Source organism: Botryllus schlosseri, chromosome 1 (assembly GCF_051294905.1).
Source record: "Botryllus schlosseri isolate E-star chromosome 1, Bs_hap1, whole genome shotgun sequence".
Taxonomy (NCBI): Eukaryota; Metazoa; Chordata; class Ascidiacea; order Stolidobranchia; family Styelidae; genus Botryllus; species Botryllus schlosseri.
In genome coordinates this window covers 19,333,092-19,352,972 of record NC_137236.1, presented here as the reverse complement: position 1 = coordinate 19,352,972, position 19,881 = coordinate 19,333,092, and the positions used below count along the sequence as shown (strand labels likewise).

Here is a 19,881-nt window from a genome sequence, read left to right as displayed (position 1 = left end):
CTGTGAGGTATGGGCCGGGGGGTGGTGAGGTATGGGCCGCTGTCTGTATTGAATCAATAAATGCCATTCATATCCTACAAACCTCAACTCTTGTCACAGTTACCAACAGTTTGTATATACTGATATAAAGCTGGGCTGGAAGTGGACAATTCATATATTTCAATTCCGGTATTGATCGTAAGCCATAACGCATAACTAAAAATATGTAACATGAAAATCACTAACAAATCATGCTTCTTTCGCCTCAACCACCCCATCAAATCCAAATGTCACAGCCCTATATCTTATTTAAGTGGGAGTGACAAACCACGATACATATTTGAGCATATGATGACATAGCCTACTGTGCTATAACAAACTTTTCTCCTCTTCATTAAAGACAGTATTGGAAAACGATTTTGAAATCTTTTTCATGTGAGACTCATCCCCTGTTTTTCTATATACCTGTTTAATGTAGCTCTACCAATTTTGTACTGACGGCATGCTTCTCTTTTTGATACCTCCCATGCTTTAACGTTTCATATTGCCAAGCTCAGATCTGATTCGGAAAACTGGCCTTTTTATGGGTTTCATGATTTACTTTCAAGTGATTGTATATGGGAGGGATAAGACCAACACCTTCTGAATTCTAGAGATAAATATATTTAATAGGATCATTCAAATATTGATTTCAGGTATATGTTATGCTGTCCCATACTTCAGCCTATTGAGGTATGGGCCGGCCCATACCCCAACCTGCTAAAAGGCCCATACCTCAAACACGCCATCTTGGGGATTCTTACCACAATTTCAAGATCCGAGAGATTGACAAAGCATTAAAACTATACTCTATAGATAGCATATTTCAATAGCTTTCACACCATAAATAAGTCTAATCCAAACATGCACATATGTGGACTCAAACCCAAATTCCCTATTTTCAAATAAATTTACTTTAGACCGCAAAAATTATATATCTCTAGCTGAGTCAAAAACTCCGCTGGCCTCATGGCTGTGAGTAACATGGGTGAGTCTGGAGCCTTTTTCTAACAATCACAGAGCTTGACAAGCATATGTGATGTCACAGTCACCAGATATGGCAGTGGCCCACACCTCAACAGTGGCCCATACCTACCCACTCTCCCTACTCCTGGTGGTGTTATTACATCTCCTGTAATTCCTTCGCCTCATTAAGTGTTGCAATAATCTCAACACTTTACAATACAGAGCAATTAGATAGGACATAGTAAAGCAATCATGCATGTTAATGATGATAATTGCAGCAAGATCGAATTATCACAGAACTGGCTTTATTAACAAGGCGGAATAACGTGGTGGTGGTGATAGCTCGGCTGTATTTTCACCACTTCCTATCAGCTGACATCTAGTAAACACTATGACACATGAGCTGTTTAGCAATACCATACGTCCATACCATCAACATTGCTGATATGAGGCATTATCATTATAAAGGAATTATCAACGTAGGATCAGAGTTTGCAGTAAATTCACTACAAAGACAGCTCTGCTGATTTTAAATATCCCATATCTATTATACTGCCCAGAACGGATGCAGTCATTGTCACTTACCAGTAAAGTTCCAAATGCAGCAACGTAATTTCCTTGCCAAATGCATATCTTTTGCAATGGGCAGCTCTGAGGCTTTCAGGAAGTTAACAACGCAACTGGCGACATTGGAATCGCAAAGCTGATAAATGCTAAATCAATCTGGGCAGTTTCATAACTGTTACAAATCATATATTAGGGATGAAATCAATAATGATTAATCGCGACTCAGACTGCTGACCCAAAAGTAACAGGGTTGGAGCGGAAACCGATTCATTGTGATCATGAGTAATCAAAATCATTCGGGATTAAACTCAAGGAATTTCAAAATAAAGGCCTCTCAGCTCTTAACAATCCAAATATCTGTTCGGATTCAAGTGGCTGTGGTATTATGACTCAATATTCGTTAAAAGCAAAGAATGTCTGGAATAAGTGTTGTGTAGGCCTGCTCTATAGCACTATAATAGTGCTATTGCATTTCATATGGTGCTGTAATTAATTGCGTATCAGAAGTAGTCATCTGCACACGGTACCTAAATCTGTGACGATTTAGCCACCAAACTTTACCGATAACTTTAACAACCACAACGAATATTTACGTTAAGCAGCTAAAACAATTCAAATGATACGGTAGATAGATAAAACATGGAAATTTGCCATAAATATGCCTACATCTACATATCAAACGCATGCCTTTCATTAGAATTAAAAATAGCGCAAAAAAGTGCAACTGTCACGTGAGTTGGTGAGCAAATATAGTAAAGATTGAAGTGGTTAATCTATTACCTCTAACTTTGGTATTTTTGCGCAGCAAGGATTGAAAACAGTAGCGAAGAGACGCCATTGATCATTTATTATCCACATTTAGATAGGGTGTTCATTTATTAAAAACATTTCAATGAGTAGGGTTTCGTTCGGTAAATTTTCAAATTGTGATATCTCATAAATATTAGAGTCTAGTTACTCAGAAATTGGTGAGCGGGTTCTCTTCTTTCCACGTGATGTAAATTTCAGCCGTAATTCCTATGCCGAAATTCGGAGGGGCACAGGGTCTTCCAATCGAACGTTCGGCAGAAACAGAATCCCGTCTCTTTGAGGTATGCTTGAAAAATCCAAAAGTGTCCAGGAGACTCCAAGCATAACGTAGAACACTTCAAATTTCTGACTGTGCAGAAAATTTGAGATTTGATCTCAGATTGCTAAAGTTCTTTATCTACTAACGGCTACTTAAATTCGAATTGAGGATGGCTCCAAACCTGCCAATGCAGCAATCAAAGGGTCAAAAAGCGTAATTCCAATCCACACAACTGACCTCAGTCGGCACATTGTAACGTATTACTCAGCCTGCTTTCCGTTCTATGTCTTGTAGGCCCAATTCACCGTCAAATGCCTGGCTTGCAACGACCCATCCAGCACTTCCACATACTCGATAATTCTATACCCAATGGCCGAGTTGGGGTAACTTGACTCAGCGTCAGGTACGATGACAAGCCATCGCGATTTTGTAATCCAATCCGCACCGCACATGACCGGCTACGTCTTTTCAACCCATTCCATCTTTGTTTTGGACTTTTTCCGTTTAGATTTTTTCGCCTTTTTTCTACTCGTGCAGACTACATCTGAACTGTCGCTGGACATTTCGCGGTAGCGTTTTTTGCCGTTGGCAAGTTTTCGTTTTTCACAATCAACATCAAATTTGTCATTGACTTCAGAGGTTTTGCGATCTTCGCGACTGCGGTGACTTGTTATTTTGCTTGTTGTGCTTGATTTCTTCTCTTTTTCAGAGTCTGAACCCGCTGAGTGCCCATAAAGCTCTTGATACCCATCGTGACCCCATTTCGCCGTGCAACGCCTCATGTATTCATCAATGTCAGGACCAATATCGTCACCTGGAAAAGACAAGATCTTTATCAACATAGGGTTTCTTTTTGTGCCTAAAAACCAAACCACTTTAGCCAGTGCAAGTTCAAAACCTACTTCAGTACTCCAAAAAAGTAGAAGTACTGCATTATTGACCGCCTCCGTAGGTGTTTTTCCCTAAAAACTGCAAGTAGCAGTGTCTTATGTCGCATCTGCAACAGGCCTGGTCACGCTGGTATGAACAATCACATCTACAGTAGGCCTTGTGCGCACGATATCATCGTTGGCCCAAGCAATAGGCCTGGTGCACAGAATATCATCGCTTGACTGAACTATGAAGTCTCGGGCCTCACAGGCTTTGGCTGCTATCTACTATCGTTTATAGACAATGCCGTTAAGTGTATAATGATTAGCAATCGTTAAGTCACGATTGTACAAGAGTGGCATCGCAAAACAGAATGACATCGATCGAATTACCGCAAGCAGACTTCAAAGAGCGTAACCGGTTTCCGCTAATACAGAAGCATAACCATCGCTGGTAACTTATACGTGCAAGTTTGTCAACATTTATACGTGCAAGTTTGTCAACATGAGAAGCTGGTATTACCAGCATTACGCATCTACTATGCAGTATGCATGTACTGCTCGCGCAGGATGCGTAGTATACATGGTTACAGGCTTTCTCCTAGAGTTTACATGCCATTTTAAGGGTGCGTAATATACATGGGGGTGTATTATACGGTGGCCCAACATATGAGCATGCGACACAATGGAAAACGACAATTCAGCATGGGACACTTGAGCATGCGTCACTTCAGCTTGTGAGTTTATAACCCAAAACTTACCGAAACATAACATGATATTAACCCTCATATGCATACTAACCCAGCCCTAACCCTAACCCAACCATAAATCCAACCCATGACCCGTAATTTAACCCACAAGCTCAAGTGTCGCATGCTATATATATATATCGACTTTTTCAATTAAGGAAAGGACGTAGTTTATTTTTGTCCTTGATGTTTTGTGCGGCATATACACCGACTCGTGATACACATACACACGATTTGTGCATGTGGATACCATGAGTGTATGATGTGCATATGCCGCTGGACAAGGAAGTGCAGATATAGCCTTTGCGGCTTTCTAATTCATGCACCACCCCTCCATGCTATTCCAGTAATGCATGAGCGCCAAGCAGGGAAGTCATGGATACCAGTGTTACCAATCAGGTCTTTGGTCTGACCCGATCGGGGATCGAACCCACGACCTACCGTTCAAGAAGCTGGACGCTTCAGCATTACGCTATCTTGTCATATAAAATAAAAAGGGGCATGCTCATATGTCCACAGACCGTATTGCAGGTCTACATGGAAAATTACGGTAGTTCTAGTTTTAGATCGCATTGCGAATTTTGAAAAGTGACTACCGGTACCGCAGTTCTAGTTCTAGGTGCAGATTTGAATACGTGAGTGGTTCTAGTTCTACTTCTAGTGGCGCAATTTGAAAATCCAGTAGTTTGTAAAAGTCTGACTTTGTCGCAGATATTTATCAATGTCAGGTTCGATTTCTTTACCTGAAGACAAGCTGTCATCGTCGTAGCGTTTCTTTTGTTCTTTTTTCTCGTCAATTCTCTCCTTTTTTGTCGCCTTTTTCTTCTTTTTCTTGTGTCTCTCGTCCGATGACGACTGCGACGTTTCAGAGTTTTTATTTTTCGACGCAAAATGCTTCGTCCACATCTCCTGCTCTTCCTGATTCCGATTGTGGGCTTCCGTGCTCAGTATGAATTTTTTCAGCACTCTCTTGTTGACGTTCGGCTTTTTTCTTCTTTCCCTGGCCGCTTGCAAGGACGCCTCAAACTCGCGGTACGTGTCAAAACTCATCATCTAAGTCCTAACGCTGTGAGGATGAAACACACAAGAGTTAAAATGGGTGAAAGTTTTGCATTGTGAATTAAGGGACTAAGTATCAGTACTAAAACAAACTCAATAAATATTCAGTGCTGATTTAGCCATTGTCTATGGCAGCTGTTCTGAAACATTTTTAACCCGGTAACCTTTTGATATATCTGCATGAATTGCGTGCCCAGGGTGGTAATGACTTGAGTCAGTTTGTGTATTGACTCGACTTGTACTCGAGTCAATGAGCATGACTCGACACATTCTATATCACTTATTCAAGTCTCCTATCTCAAGACCGACGGTTGAAAAATAGGCACAGAAGCTGTCTTTTATCAGTTTGAATAAACATGTCTAGAGTGAGATAACATGAGTATATTTATGAATCCGAGGTCAGCGATATCACCCAAGAGTTTCACAGGAGTAAGTTGAACTTGACTGGAACTAGATACTGAACAGTTACCACTATGACTTGAACTCGAGTCTTAACGCTCGGACTCATCCCTTTGCTCCCGAAATTGGACTTGGACTTACTCGGTAGTGAATTAAAAATCACTCAAATTGACTCGAGTCAAAACTATAAAAGTCTACCGTAATTGACTTGTGACTTGCTTACAACCCTCGGCATACCACTTAAAAGTAATGTAGCATAAAGTGCATGCAATTGAAAAGAATAAACACTTTCGTACATCACTTCGCACATTTAATGCATAAGAGTAGCCTATATCTACTCTCGAAAATGTTTTGGAAAAGGCAAACGCATAAATAATCTGCAACCGAAAGTTTGGCGCAAAATTTGCTCTTCACCGTGCAGTATACACAGTGCTAGGGTTACCGTACGTCTTCTTGAAAGAGGATTTGTCCTCTTTTTCGACTTATTTGAAAGCGTCCTCGGAGAACGCCCTTTTGTCCTCTCTTTTGAGAATTTTGGTCAAATTTACGGTCAAATTCGACTGATATGCCGTAAATACGCTGCGGCGGGTATTTCGGGAGCTGAGCCTGAAAGTTGACCTTCTTTTTGTTTTTTTGATTTTTTTTCATCATTTTTTCGGGATTTTCCTCCGGTTTTGCAAGTCTCAAAATTCTGAAAAAGTGTTCTCTTTTAAGATTTCCAAAATATGGTAACCCTACACAGTGCATATGCTTGATAAACCTTGCTCACAACTGCAAGTCGAGCAGTGTAAAAGCATGACGGTTTAGGCGTTGAATGCTGCACTCTATTTCCCCCCGACAGTACCGACAGCAAACAAATTCTGCGAAGGCGCCTAACGGATTTCGAATCTCCCTCCTGACTACCGCCGTTCAGACTTTCGCTTCTTATCTTTAAATTTCTTCTCGTAATCCATATCATAATGCTTGCGTTTTCTCTTTCGAGAGTCAGCTTCCTCAATGTCTTTCTTGCTTGTATGCGTTTTCTCTGGAGACGCTCGAGAGCGCTTCTTATCTCGTGAGTCTTGGCTCGATTTTGAGCTTTTACTGCGTCTTGTTTCGTCTTGGTACCGAGTCTGCTTCATAGCACTCGCTACCGATCTTCCTATGAAGAGTTTGTTCGGACGGCCGGTCGGCTTCTTCCATCCTTCCGTTCCCAACGTTTTCTCTCTCTCTCGCCCACGTTTAGCTTCCTTCAACAGTTCGGCCGCTGCCAACGCTTCTAGCGCTTTATCGTCCGATTCGGAAGCCATAAAATTCAAAATGAAGCACTCCTCCACACTGGACACACATCCAAACGAGAATTAGATACAGTTAGAATTCTGACAAAAAATCAAAAGCTGTTCATCAAAATGTAGATATGTAAACGTATGGCAAAGTATCGTCTATGCTTTAATAAGAAACGTTGATATTTTGAGGGTATGTGATCACACTTATTCTTGTATTTGGATCTGAAGAGAGAACGGCCTCTCATACTCATACCTCTCCTGCATTAAAATGTCGATAAGTAAATGAATGGATGTATGGTAAAGCATCGCCTACGCTTTAATAAAAATGGACAGCTGATATTTGCAGGGTACATCGTCATCACTCTTTTTGTCATTGTATATTGTTCAAAACAGAGAACAGGCTCTCATATTATGTTTGTTTACATGCGTGTCTGGCCTTGAAGTCGGGGGTAGGCTAAAGGTGGGTGCGAACTCGTTTTGTTTGACAGAGGGAAGAGAAGGAAATCAAATAACATGCTCGTTACACTTAATATGTAATGGCCTACTTCTGCTACGGTGGTACATGTGAATGGTAGGCCAATCGCTAGGGCAAAGACAAATTCAATGTCATTTTAGCTGTCTTTGCAACCGCGTTGGACCGATAACATTACGTAGATTTGGAAAGCATTTCACACCCATACCCTTAAAATGTATAGCCGTGTCTGAAACTCCTGCTTTTTGCACCATAACACTACAACATTTGACATTCTCAACATTTCAGAGTACGGTATATATACTTGTACCAGGGACAGTTTCAACTGGACACCTTAAACGCCATGCAATTAGCTAAATTGACGGTCATAATATCAAAATTTCACAGATACAGCGCCACTATTACAAATGACGAATCAACTGGTAAATTTTTTTTACTGACACGCTGAAATCAAGCGCCAGATAATTTAAATCGGAGTACCATTTACCACTTTGAAAGGCTGAGGGTCATGGTTCAAAACTTGGCTCAAACACATCAGGACAGTACGTTTTAAAGTTATGTACATGAGAAATTCAACACAAACAGTATTGAAATGAGACTATTTAATATCTGTTATCCAAATGGTCTATTAAGTATTGCATACGATGAATGAATCAACAATTTTCCTAGATAAAGTCGAGACAAATGTTCTTGACGAAGAAACAAGAAGAAAGTGTGCCAGCATAATCTCGTATCTAGAGCTGAGCACCGTGATTCGTGTATTAAACTCCAAGTAGAGTATCAACTGTAATGATTTAAGTCGAGTAGTGAGAGTCGGGTCTCGAGAAGCAAAATTTTTCACCGAAAGTAGGCCTAATATTTGAACATGGAAAAGGGTAGCTTCAATACTTTACTCCTATGGAGCTTGAAAATCTTGGTTAGCGTCAACTCGGCATCGTAAAGCAGGTTGCACGAATGTTCGTGGTAAGGCAATTCTGGCAAGTTATGAACAACCCTCACAATGGCCATGGTCCAGAACAGAAGTGGTCAGAGGTAGTAATCATTGGTAGTTGCTTAGTTGATAGCCTACTCAAGTAGAAGTAGCAATTTTCCAAGTACGGTACGTAAAAGAGGAAGTGTTCTTGACCAATTAAAAATTGTGTGCCTCCCTTACTGTCATATAAATGTTAAAAAGAGCAACCAGAATGTTTGCAATTGCTATGCATAGTTTGATGGCACGGCAGGTTATCCCTGTAGAGAGACCTCTCAAATATGAAATCTGGACTAGACACAGAGCAATAACTACAAGTGGAAGCAAATCGAGCTTAGCGCGTGAAAAACTTTCAGTTTATTATTGCGCCAAAAATAATCATGCGCAACTGTAGCAAGTCGTAGGATTCGGGAGAGGAGGCAAACATGAGACACGGCCTTTTTCCATAGAACAATTTGCTGATTTACAGAACGATTCAACCATGTTGTTGCCACATTGCCGTTCTATAGTTCTACCATTTGACTGAGGCAGAGAGGTTTGAGATAGAACAGAAATATGCCAAAAATGGTATTTATATAGTTTGAGAAAGTCACGCTGATTCATGTTTGTAAGAGCATCCTGACCATAATCCCCATATCATAAAATGACAATAATGGAGCCCATAGATTACAATATTAACATGCGCTTACTTTTGAATACATGGCAAATGACATGACCTTATAAGTAAATATCTTAATTCTCGATAACTTTGCGTCATGTGACATTATAATGAGTGATGCTTGAATACCCGACTCTAAGCATAATACGCGATTCATAATCAAATCACCCAGGTAGGTATTCGATTTTGCCCAGCCGTAGTAATGACGTCATTCACATGCGATGCTCGGATATCAAATCGAATCTTGATGCTCGACTCGGAATCAAATTACCCAGGTACTCGATCTCGATTTCACCTGAACCTGCTCTCAAATGTAAACGAGATCGAAAAAAACTCACAGCATATTTTCGAAAAGACGGATCGGCGACTACTGAATTAAATTATCGCCGTATTTGTCTTTGTCACCCTCGTCAGACGACACAGTGTTCTGACTTTCCCACAGTTTGGTGTACAACGAAGTCGGGTCGGCCATCAACTGTTGATGAGTGCCTTTCTGCACCACCCGGCCTTGATTCAACACCAAAATCTCGTCGCAATCCATCACAGTCGACAGGCGGTGCGCGATAAATATCGAGGTTTTGTTAATCGTGAATCTACGTAGCGCTTTCAAAATGTTCTGCTCCGTGATAGAGTCTAGCGACGATGTGGCTTCGTCGTATAACACAATACACGGCTGTTTGAGCACAGCCCTCGCGATCGCGACTCTCTGCTTTTCGCCTCCTGATAATTTCAGACCTCTCTCTCCTACCATAGTTTCGTAGCCTTTCGGCATCGATATGATTGAGTCGTGAATATCGGCTACACGTGCAGCATCGTAGATATTCTCTTTGCCAGCGTTTAAGTCTCCGTACGAGATATTATGGTATATCGAATCGTGAAATAACACTGTTTCTTGAGGTACAATACCTATCGCTTTCCGCAGAGTTTCCACAGTCACGAGTCTGATGTTTTGATCGTTGATGTGTATGCTTCCGTGCCACGGATCGTAAAATCGGTACAGGAGTCTAGCGATTGTGGTTTTACCGCTTCCGCTTCCGCCGATAATCGCTACTTTTTTGCCAGTAGGTACCTCGAACGATAATCCGTTTAATATAGTTTTGTCTTTCTCATATCCGAAAGTTACGTTGTCGAATTTAATAGCGGCGATGTCGTCTTTAACGAGTAACGGTGCAGCGTCGATCGCGTTCGTCACTTCTCTTTTACGTTCCATCAAATTAAACATAGTTCCCATATCGATGAGAGCTTGTCTTATATCTCGGTAGACTGATCCGAGGAAATTCAACGGGACAGAAAGCTGGAATAACAATCCGTTAACCATGACTAAATCTCCGACTGTTAGGGTTCCGGTTTGGATGCCTTGCGCAGCTAGTAACATAATCGCTGTCAAGCCACATCCGAAAATGAACTGCTGGCCGAAATTTAGCAGCGCGAGAGACGTGTTTGTCTTCAAATTCGCTTCTTCGTACCTCGCGAGGACTTTATCGTAGCGTTTGGTCTCAAAGTCTTCGTTGTTGAAATACTTGACGGTTTCGTAATTGATCAACGAGTCCACGGCTAAATTTCCCATTTCGTTATCAGCGCGGTTCATGGTTTGACGGAATTTCGTGCGCCAAGCCGTTATCGACAGCGTCCATGCTATGTAAGTCGTAAGAGTGGCTAGAGTCACGACTGCGAATTGACCACCACATTTGTACCATAATATCGAGGACACTAAGGTAACTTCGAATATTGTAGGGACAATGTTAAACACAAGAGCCCGGAAAACAAAGTTGATGCCTCTGGTGCCGCGGTCAATTGCTTTTGACAACGCACCAGTCTGTCTGCCCATATGAAATCTCATGTCTAAAGAGTGCAAATGTCCGAACAGTTCCCTGGCGATTTCTCGGATAGACCTCTGCGCCACCTTTGCGAACACAGCGTCCCGCAGCTCATTACAAAGACTGGCGCCTACACGGGCGGCCCCGTAGCCCACTATCAGAAAATACACAGTCGTAAAAGCCGCCAGCTCTGGGGAAGTAGTAGACATCAGAGATATTTGATCTACGGCGTATTTGAGGAGAAAAGGCACTTGTACGTTCAATAATTTCGCGCCTACAAGTAAGGATAAGGAGAACACTACCGTTCTTTTAACTTGCGGCTTGTCCTTCGGCCAGATGTATGACATCATAAACTTGGTTATCTTCTTAGCGCCGACGTGCGTGGTTTCTAAACCGTCCAGTTTTCCGACTACGTTCGTTGGACCGGGAATTTGATATCGTACATTCTTATAGTTCGACTTCGGTATTTTGCCATTTCTTAATATTCCCAGCTCTCTTCTTTGCAGCATAAGCGGCTTATTCCCATGTTGAGTTGATATCTTCCATCTGAATGTTCGCAAGTTCAAATATTGCCGGTTGTACTTGGAGTTTAGTGCATCTTTCAAGAACCTTGTGGCTAACATCTCAGCATTCCTTTAAATCAATATTGATAGAATCTGTACACTGTAACTGCAGCGCTATGACAAGTTGACAACAATAGAATTCGTCATTTGAAAGTAATGTAGGACTTACCAGGGTAAGGTATTACATGTCAATAAAATATACCGGTAGCGGCGGTAGGCCTAATTCTTCTAATCAAATATGTACCGATATAGTGCTATTGAAGCAATAGAATTCGTCATTTGAAAGTAAAACGGGATTTACTTGGGTGATAGATGAATAGGATAGCCCAACATTTACGAAAAAGACCCGAAAAGTGCGGCAACGGCGTTAGATTAACCGCATTATTATGAGAATGTCAGAATGTGGAAAGTATTGCAGACGGACGCCCATGAAAAAAGCATGGCTGTATAAGGAACTCATACTTTTTACACTAAATCTATACATATCGTATGTGCACTGTGGCCCAAAGTGTAATGATAGTAATATACCATATAATTCGACATTTGAAAGCAAAGTGGGAATAAATCACTTTATGAACTGTATAACTATCGTGGTAGTGAATTTCAAATGGGATGCAGAAAGCGATGAAAACAATTTTAGGAAATTTTCCATTGTTATAGGATCGCAGTACTTCAATTAAAACTCCTAATCTTTGGTGCTTTTATTTCGAAGTGCAGTATTGAGTATTCCCGAAAGTAACATAACACAAAAAGAAATATATATATAGGTGCTTGTAAGATATGTATGTATCTTATCTTAAGCGGTAGACTGTTGTAGGTATATATTTATATTGCTCCTGATGGCCCTGACCTAGCGAGTAGCGATATGATCAACTTTATTCACTTCAACTTCGTAGCCCCAGTCAATTTTTTATCAAAAGTTGGGTTCGTACCTGTCAATCAGATGTCAATTGAACCAGAGCGTTCGAAAATCAATTTCATAGAGATCTATCTCTTATAAAGGCGGTTGCCAGTGAACTCGGCACTTGGCTATGGACAGATATATGGTTTTTCCAATACCAATCCACTGCTGATCGATAAATGGAATCCTGATTAAAGTCGGATCATGTTTTCGCCTGTTATGTTAAAATTTGGATCTCAAAAAATCCTACTCGAGGTATTATTGCACCTGCCGAAGACAGTTGACAGTTGACGAACTATATCGCTTCGAAGTATCAAAAGACATTCACAAATATTTTGCCAATAGTTTGCCTCCTGTGTTTGATGACTTTGCTAAAAATTTCCACTCCCATTACACGAGATCCTCGTCTAAAGGAAATATCTACTTACCCCCACCCAATAGCAACCTAACTAAGAGATCTATCGACTACTCCGCACCTATCTTCTGGAATGCATTACCACCACTTATCCGTGAATTGACTTATAATAGATTCAAAAAGCCTAACTTGATCACCTCTTGTCGTTATAAAATCACTGTTGCCCTACCTCACCCAGACTGCTTCATTGATCATTTGCTACCATCGTTTAATTTTACTTTTTTTATCTAACAGTTTTTACAGCCAGACTGTTTAGAGCAGGGGTGGGCAAACTACGGCCCGCGGGCCGCATGCGGCCCTCCACACCGTTCTGTGAGGCCCGCGAGAGTCTAAAGAAACTTAATAAAATATTGATAAAATGCGTACTTAAAATCGAATTAATGCAGGGACTTGATTAAACTTTTTCTTAGTATATTTCACCACGATAATTCTAAGGCAGTGGTTCTCAAACCGGGGGTGCACCCCATTGGGTGCGTGAAAGCATCTGAAGGGGGCGCGAAGCTGTGCTCCACTGAAAAACTTTTTCGCGCTTCACGCGATTTACTACCCATTCGTAATAGTTGCTCATGTATGTAGTCTAAATTTCATATTTAAAAATCTCTCATCCACAGTCGTAACCTTCCATGCCATAAAACCAGGGATATCTAGATATCCCTGCATCAAGCTATCAGTTAGGTTTGCTAGCATTTTGATTGCGTGTGGTGATATGATGATATGGATAGGGGGGCTCGAAATCTTTTACCATCATAAAGGTGGGAGGGGGCGTTTCTCAAAAAGTTTGAGAGCCACGTGTTCTAAGGTAAATACTTCCTATTCCACGCAGTTTCAAAGGTTTCAACTGCTAAACATCACAGAAATCCTAAACGAGATTGACATAATTCGGATCACGAGTGTGTTTTCAGATTGGCCACTCCAGTTGTAATTAGTTCAGTGATGTGCTCATAAAAAATGATTCGCGTGTGTCTTAGGAAGATTCGTTCTCTGTATGCGTAGAATTAGGGTATTTCTATTTTATCTACACATAGTAGAAGCGTGTTTGAAGCTAACATGGTTATGATGCTGTCAGCATTGTGAGTCCCTGGAACTGAACCAAAAGTGGACGTAGTAAATCAATGAACGGATCGCTGCGCACAGATTTAAATTTCAATCCTGTTCTAAGAATCGGGACAACCGACTTTCCTCTCTATATTTTCGACAAATTGTCTGTTGAAGTCGACCAGCCTATGAAATCTCGCCACTGTTTCTGACGAGTGTACGATATCATCAAAGCAATGTTTGGATTGCTTTTGGTTGATATTCCCAATTTTATAGAGTGCGGCCCGCAAATGGATTCAGATGTTGAATGCGGCTTGCGAGCCCAAAAGTTTGCCCACCCCTGGTTTAGAGTCAAGTGTACCTATGTTTGATGCTGGTGTGATCAGACTAGATGACCTTCACGGTCTCATCGATCATTCCTATCTAATACCGAATACTGTGCAGTGTGCATGCATATTTTCTGTACCACCATCACTGCCGTGTGTTATGTATTTTGGTTGGATGAAAATAAAGACACTCACTCACTCTCTCTCTCTCTCTCTCTCTCTCTCATTCTTCAAATCAAGAATAACATATACATATAAAAATGCAATTCGGTGATACGTACAGGTCAATAATTTGGGTAATTGGATTTTTATTTTTTGTCCTCTGACAACCGACGTGATCAGAATCATCGGTAGAGCTGATATTAAGTGCTTTACTTCCAGTTGCTATTTTGTGACCTCCCGTCTGCTATAGTAAAAAAATATTGGGATCGCTCAAAATACTTCTTTCGTGAGACGCACTACACGATTCCAAATTGGATAATGCTGGATATTAAACATAATGAACATTTCATTAACACAATGAAAATTCATATGACTTTGATGGTCTGTCGTGGTGCGGTAACGATGGAAAATGAAATGCCTATCTCTAGAACTGATAGGTATTTTGTTTTGGGTCACGCATTATAAAATCAAGACATGTAAACTCATTTCAAATCACGTGAAGCGCAAAGAAAATTTTCAAGAAAAACATTTTTGATAATAAAAATAATCGGCAAATTATACTTTCATCTGATCAGTACACACACAATATACAATGCAATGGAACGAATAGATAGAGGATGCCGAAACGACCAGTTATACGGTCTGGCATGGCATCTACCTCGGCCTATAGTGCCCGCGATGTCAAAGATTTTTATTGTAATCTTTATTGTCTTTTTTGCTCTTTCCATTCGCTTTCTTTCTTGAGTACGTTCTTCATTAATTGGGTCTTTCTCTAGGCTTTTGTGACTCCCATAAAACTATAGCTTATGTTGATTTGGGGCCCGTTCGAGCTCGGACCCCCACAACTGTTCAAGTTCAAGTTTATTCATACAATTTCATCGCTTCGAAACATCGCAAGACTGCAATACAATGAATGATTGGAAGATGCCGAAACGACTATAAGAAGTAGCCTAGTCTTAAGATCAGATACCCACCCGGGCCTAGGCGATGTAAAGAGGAGGCACGCACAGTAAATGAAAGTAAAAGAAGATAATATATTAAGTGGCAACCGATAAAATCAGGTGTTAAGTGACGGAAGGCGAGATCGATATGTCAGGTCGTGTGGTCCGGTAAATGGTGAGGGCTGGGTATAGTATTCATTCAGCAGAAATTGCTTGTATTTCGACTTGAATGAGGACATGCTCGATGACTGTCGGATAGCCGGCGACATACTGTTCCACACTTCAGGTCCGGCATATTTTATAGATTGATGATCTTTTTTGTCAACCATATGATAGTTAGACGACGTGGACACGCGTGTCTCGTACTTATGCACTTTTGATACCGAGGTAAAGAAGTCATTAAAGTGATCGGAGCAGTGGCCGCAGTGTGGGGTTTGGGGTGCGGCTCTTGTGGCCCTGGCGAGCATGAAAGCCGAGCGAGATAGTGTAATGGTGATGCGTCCGGCTTCTTGGTCGGTAGGTCGTGGTTTCGATCCCCGGTCGGGTCAGATCAAAGACTCGAAAACTGGTAATCCGCGGCTATCCTGCTGGCATCCACGGATAGCATGGAGAAGGAGAAAAAACGTGGGTGCAGACTAGGTGACCTTACGTTCGTATGGCATCTCCGTCGTCGAAGCATCTCGATGGTGCAGGCGAAAAATAAAATCATTTCTCTCTCTCTCTCTCTCGATGAAATTTGTGATTCCGGTTTTCGAAGAAGTTGCTATCCCATTGAACTATGGGACGCTAGATGGCGTAAACGTACCACGGAGGATTTCAGGAATATCCCCATCAGAACACAGGCGCAGCTTTTAAGTACCAACACTGTCAACTCACTTTATAAATCCGAATATGTTTATTTTAGGAATAGCAGATGGATATAGATTCTGTCTCGTGTCAGTCAGGTGCAGATTTCAGTTTACCAGAGCCTCGCGCCCCCTTCAGATGCTTTCACGTCGCGCAAGGGGGTACGCCCACCAGTTTAAGGGCCACTGGTTTAGCCTATATTATAATTCACAAAGTTTTCTGTTGCTACTGAAGTAGGGAAAACAGTTTGGCATGGCTGAATTATCTAGTTATAACGCGGCACGCATAGAACACCGATGTAAATAGGCTGATTATTACAGGTGGCGACTGTGTACTAAGGCCTTAAGGCCTTGCGGCCCCTCGTCGTCATCCTGGTCCGTACCGGATTTTCACAGGTGTGACGAATAAATGATTGATTGATGATTATTTCATGTTGTGATCGTCAGGTTTCCATAAAAATATGATTAAAATTGTAATTGAGCAAAATTTTCATCAAATTACAATTACACAAAATAGAAATGCTTTAATTACAATTACAATTACATAAAAAAATGTAATTGATAACATTCAGCTCAATCACAAATTACAATTGATCCAACTCTGTTACGAGCATACTAAAGACATAATATCTCAGTTGTACTGAAGTCTGAAGCTATCCCACATATGATGTCCGAGTTGCAACGAGTCACAACATTCCCCAGACGTTGTGTCCGAGTTACAATACCGCCCGAATCTACCCCCGCGGACATAATGCTGTCCGGTCGCTGGGACACAATTTCTGTTTACGAAGCGACCAACAATCGCTGTCTGCATTTGGGTATTCAACCGTGAGTCACACAATTGTGTAGATTAGTTATCCATCTATAGCCGCAGGGCATGTCACGTTTTAACTTGTTGTTCAGATGTGGCACTTTCGAAAGTGTTACAAAAGTGCGCGATGCGTGTAGTAACGGCTTTAGCACAGATATACTTGAGTGTTACGGGAAATTGTCAGTCAGTCTGGCTCATCTAGAATGTGCTCGCAGTCAAAGCCAAAGGCGTCCGTACACGTACTATGTAAGTTACGTACTAGCTAGATAAGTTCTCTCTCGTGTCAATCAATCAGTTTAATTCCAGATGAGGATTTGAGATGCAAAGCCCTAAGTCTGAACCGTGTAAGCTGACTGGTGCTATCGACCTATCGTTGAAGTATGATTTCGTATAGTAAAATTATCGCAGCTGATTATGATTTTTGAAAGATATCTGAGTAGATATCCCATACAGAACAGGGGTGTCCAGTAGGGTTGGGACTTCGGGATCAAATTTTCGCTTCTCAATCCCGGGATTTCCCGGGATTAGCAAAATAGTAAAATACACATACATACAAGCTACACAAACAACATTTATTCCTTGTAATATTGAACAGAGCATCAATCCATCACCGATCAAGGGTAATCCCAGAATTATCAACGAAAAACTCAAATAACTCCGCTTTTACGGCTTGGAATTGAGTCAAATTTGTTTTGCATAGTTTTTGAAGACAGCGCAACAATTTCATGGGGTTGGCAGAAAAATTTGAAAATATATTTTTTGCATTTTTGGGGAAATTCGAAATTTTCAAACTGTACGAACCCGTGAATATTGGTTGAAATGAATTCAAATTTAGTGTGCGTCGTTATTTAAGGCAACCTAACGATTTAATCACGTAGCCAGCAAGATTTAGGAAAAAAGGTTATTTTTGAACAGCCCTAATGTGCATGCTTTTGAGTTAGCTTATCGATGGTGAGATCCAGAGGTAAATTTATTAGCTACCTTTAAAGTTTAGTTTGTTTGTTTTGGGTATTCATGGTGTTTGTCGACTACTATGGTCCTTTACACCAGGCCGATATTCTTCTTATTTTCCGTAACTGCCGACTTATAGCACGGCCCACCTCTAGGCTTTTGTAAGACACCGCTGACGCGGATGAGGTGGCGAGGAGGAGCCTAGGTAAACCTCCAACACTTAGGTAAAGTTTAGTTATAAGTAAGCCTAAATAGCCTAGCCTACTCGAGTGTTTTAATTAATAATACGGCCCCCTCCGTATACTCAGAAGTTTGGAATGCTGCTCCGACATCCAAAATGGTTGGGAACTAGTTATCAAGAGTAGCCTACCGTCGTTTAGACGTTTTCGTAATTTGTCGGCGAAATATCCTTAAAATATGGGGGAGGGGGGCAGACCGGGGAAATTTTCGAAAAAGGGCGCTGCAGGAAAAAAAGGAAGAAACAATGTTTTTTTAGACAATCAGCCGAGTTAGTGACACTACTTTATTGCCAAAATAATGTATATGGGGCTACGTAAGGCTTGGTAGATAATGTTTACAAATCCCAGGATTTCATTGGGATTAATCCCGGAAACGGGATTACTTCAAATCCCGGGATCCCGGGATCGGGATTTCCCGGTGTCCCAACGCTAGTGTCCGGTTCACTGTTCCCTCTAAGCTGCGCGCGTGTGCGGCCGCGCACTGCTTTTAAAGTCGCCGCGCACAGAAAAACGTGTACCGCTCGCAAGAAAGCCGAAATGATGACCTTTTTTCCTAGTCGCTACGCACTGTTGTCCAGGACCGCGATGTGAGTTGGTGAGTGCGCGCAGACTCGTGAAAAATTACAGGGAACATTGGTCCAGTTCACTGCCAAGTGTGCGGATGATATATCTACAGCTAAAATCTGTTGAGCTTGACACCTACAATATTAGAGTACCCTAATTACGGCAGTACCATAGTTCGATAGTCAGGGAAAATTATTCGATACGATATAAATATATATATATATATATATATTAGATACAATGAGATCGAAGTAGATGAAGATATTTTTGCCTCTAAGTCACCCGAAAGATGTGCCAAATGATAAATGGAATTGCAGCCACCACAGCCAGCCTCGGAATTCAATTTCAAGATTTGACAAGCTTATAGCTACATCCACTTCAGCATATTCTGAAACCGAATTACTATAGGTAACATTTTACTTACTCGTAAGTAGAAAATAACATCTGGTTCACTCTTATGACTAACAGACTAAGAGGTAGAATATCAAAGACAATTATACTTCCGACACTTTCCTGACATGGTTGGAGTCTTGAAACCTAGATTAGTCTTATCGTAGCATCTGAAAGAAGGGTCACCAACACGCAGACCGCGAAGTCATATTTTGCGGCCCGTAACCCGATTTGAGAATTCGGAAGAACGCTTATTGGAGCATTATGAAATGCTGAAATTGATTTCAGTTTAAAAATACGTCGTTGTTGTTCAAACTAACCTATTGGTCAAAATAAGCTATTGAGCATTCACACTCTCACTCTCGTACACACTTGCTCCTGAGCTGCCCAGACGCCATGGTTGCGTCACGATGCCAAACTCCGTTACAATGCAACATTTGAGCTTGCTTTTGGGGTTTCCAGGGCCATGAGCAGAATAAAATTTATATTTTCGCAATCAGTACTGGGGTAGCTTTCGAATGATACCTGTTTTATCAAACCTAGTGCTCGGCAAGCCGGTGAAAAATTACCATCAAATTGCCTTTAACCTAATGGAAAGAGTGACATGGACCAATTTCACTGAGCCGTGAGATTTGCTTGTGTCCACACCATATAGGACACTATGGTTAATCGAAGTGATGTTGCGATATGTGTTGCATCATAATGCGGAAACGCGGTACTCTGCGTCAATTATCAGGATGTGGAATGAAACGGCAGGCTGCTGACAAAAGATACTGCGACTGTGATTGGTAGAATTATGATTACCACGAAATGAAAGTCGCATGTAGTCAGTACAGTACAGTGAAGTCATAACCTAGGAG

At 41.3% G+C, this 19,881-nt stretch overlaps 3 protein-coding genes across 3 annotated transcripts; all 3 read right to left on the bottom strand.

Annotated features, from left to right (window-relative positions):
- Positions 1 to 2,733: 2,733 nt before the first annotated feature.
- On the bottom strand, positions 2,734 to 5,299 carry LOC145444256 (uncharacterized). The gene is made up of 2 exons (XM_080322211.1): positions 4,982 to 5,299; positions 2,734 to 3,434 (listed from the first exon to the last, which is right to left on the bottom strand). The coding sequence occupies exons 1-2, from the start codon at positions 5,289 to 5,291 to the stop codon at positions 3,079 to 3,081; spliced, it is 666 nt and encodes a 221-aa protein (XP_080178337.1). The 5' UTR covers positions 5,292 to 5,299; the 3' UTR covers positions 2,734 to 3,078.
- A 5-nt stretch (positions 5,300 to 5,304) lies between these two features.
- On the bottom strand, positions 5,305 to 6,985 carry LOC145444266 (uncharacterized). Its single transcript, XM_080322217.1, has one exon. The coding sequence runs from the start codon at positions 6,983 to 6,985 to the stop codon at positions 6,596 to 6,598; it is 390 nt and encodes a 129-aa protein (XP_080178343.1). The 3' UTR covers positions 5,305 to 6,595.
- Positions 6,986 to 7,052: 67 nt separating this feature from the next.
- Positions 7,053 to 12,135, bottom strand: LOC145444247 (iron-sulfur clusters transporter ABCB7, mitochondrial-like). Its single transcript, XM_080322199.1, has one exon. The coding sequence runs from the start codon at positions 11,499 to 11,501 to the stop codon at positions 9,429 to 9,431; it is 2,073 nt and encodes a 690-aa protein (XP_080178325.1). The 5' UTR covers positions 11,502 to 12,135; the 3' UTR covers positions 7,053 to 9,428.
- Positions 12,136 to 19,881: the final 7,746 nt, after the last annotated feature.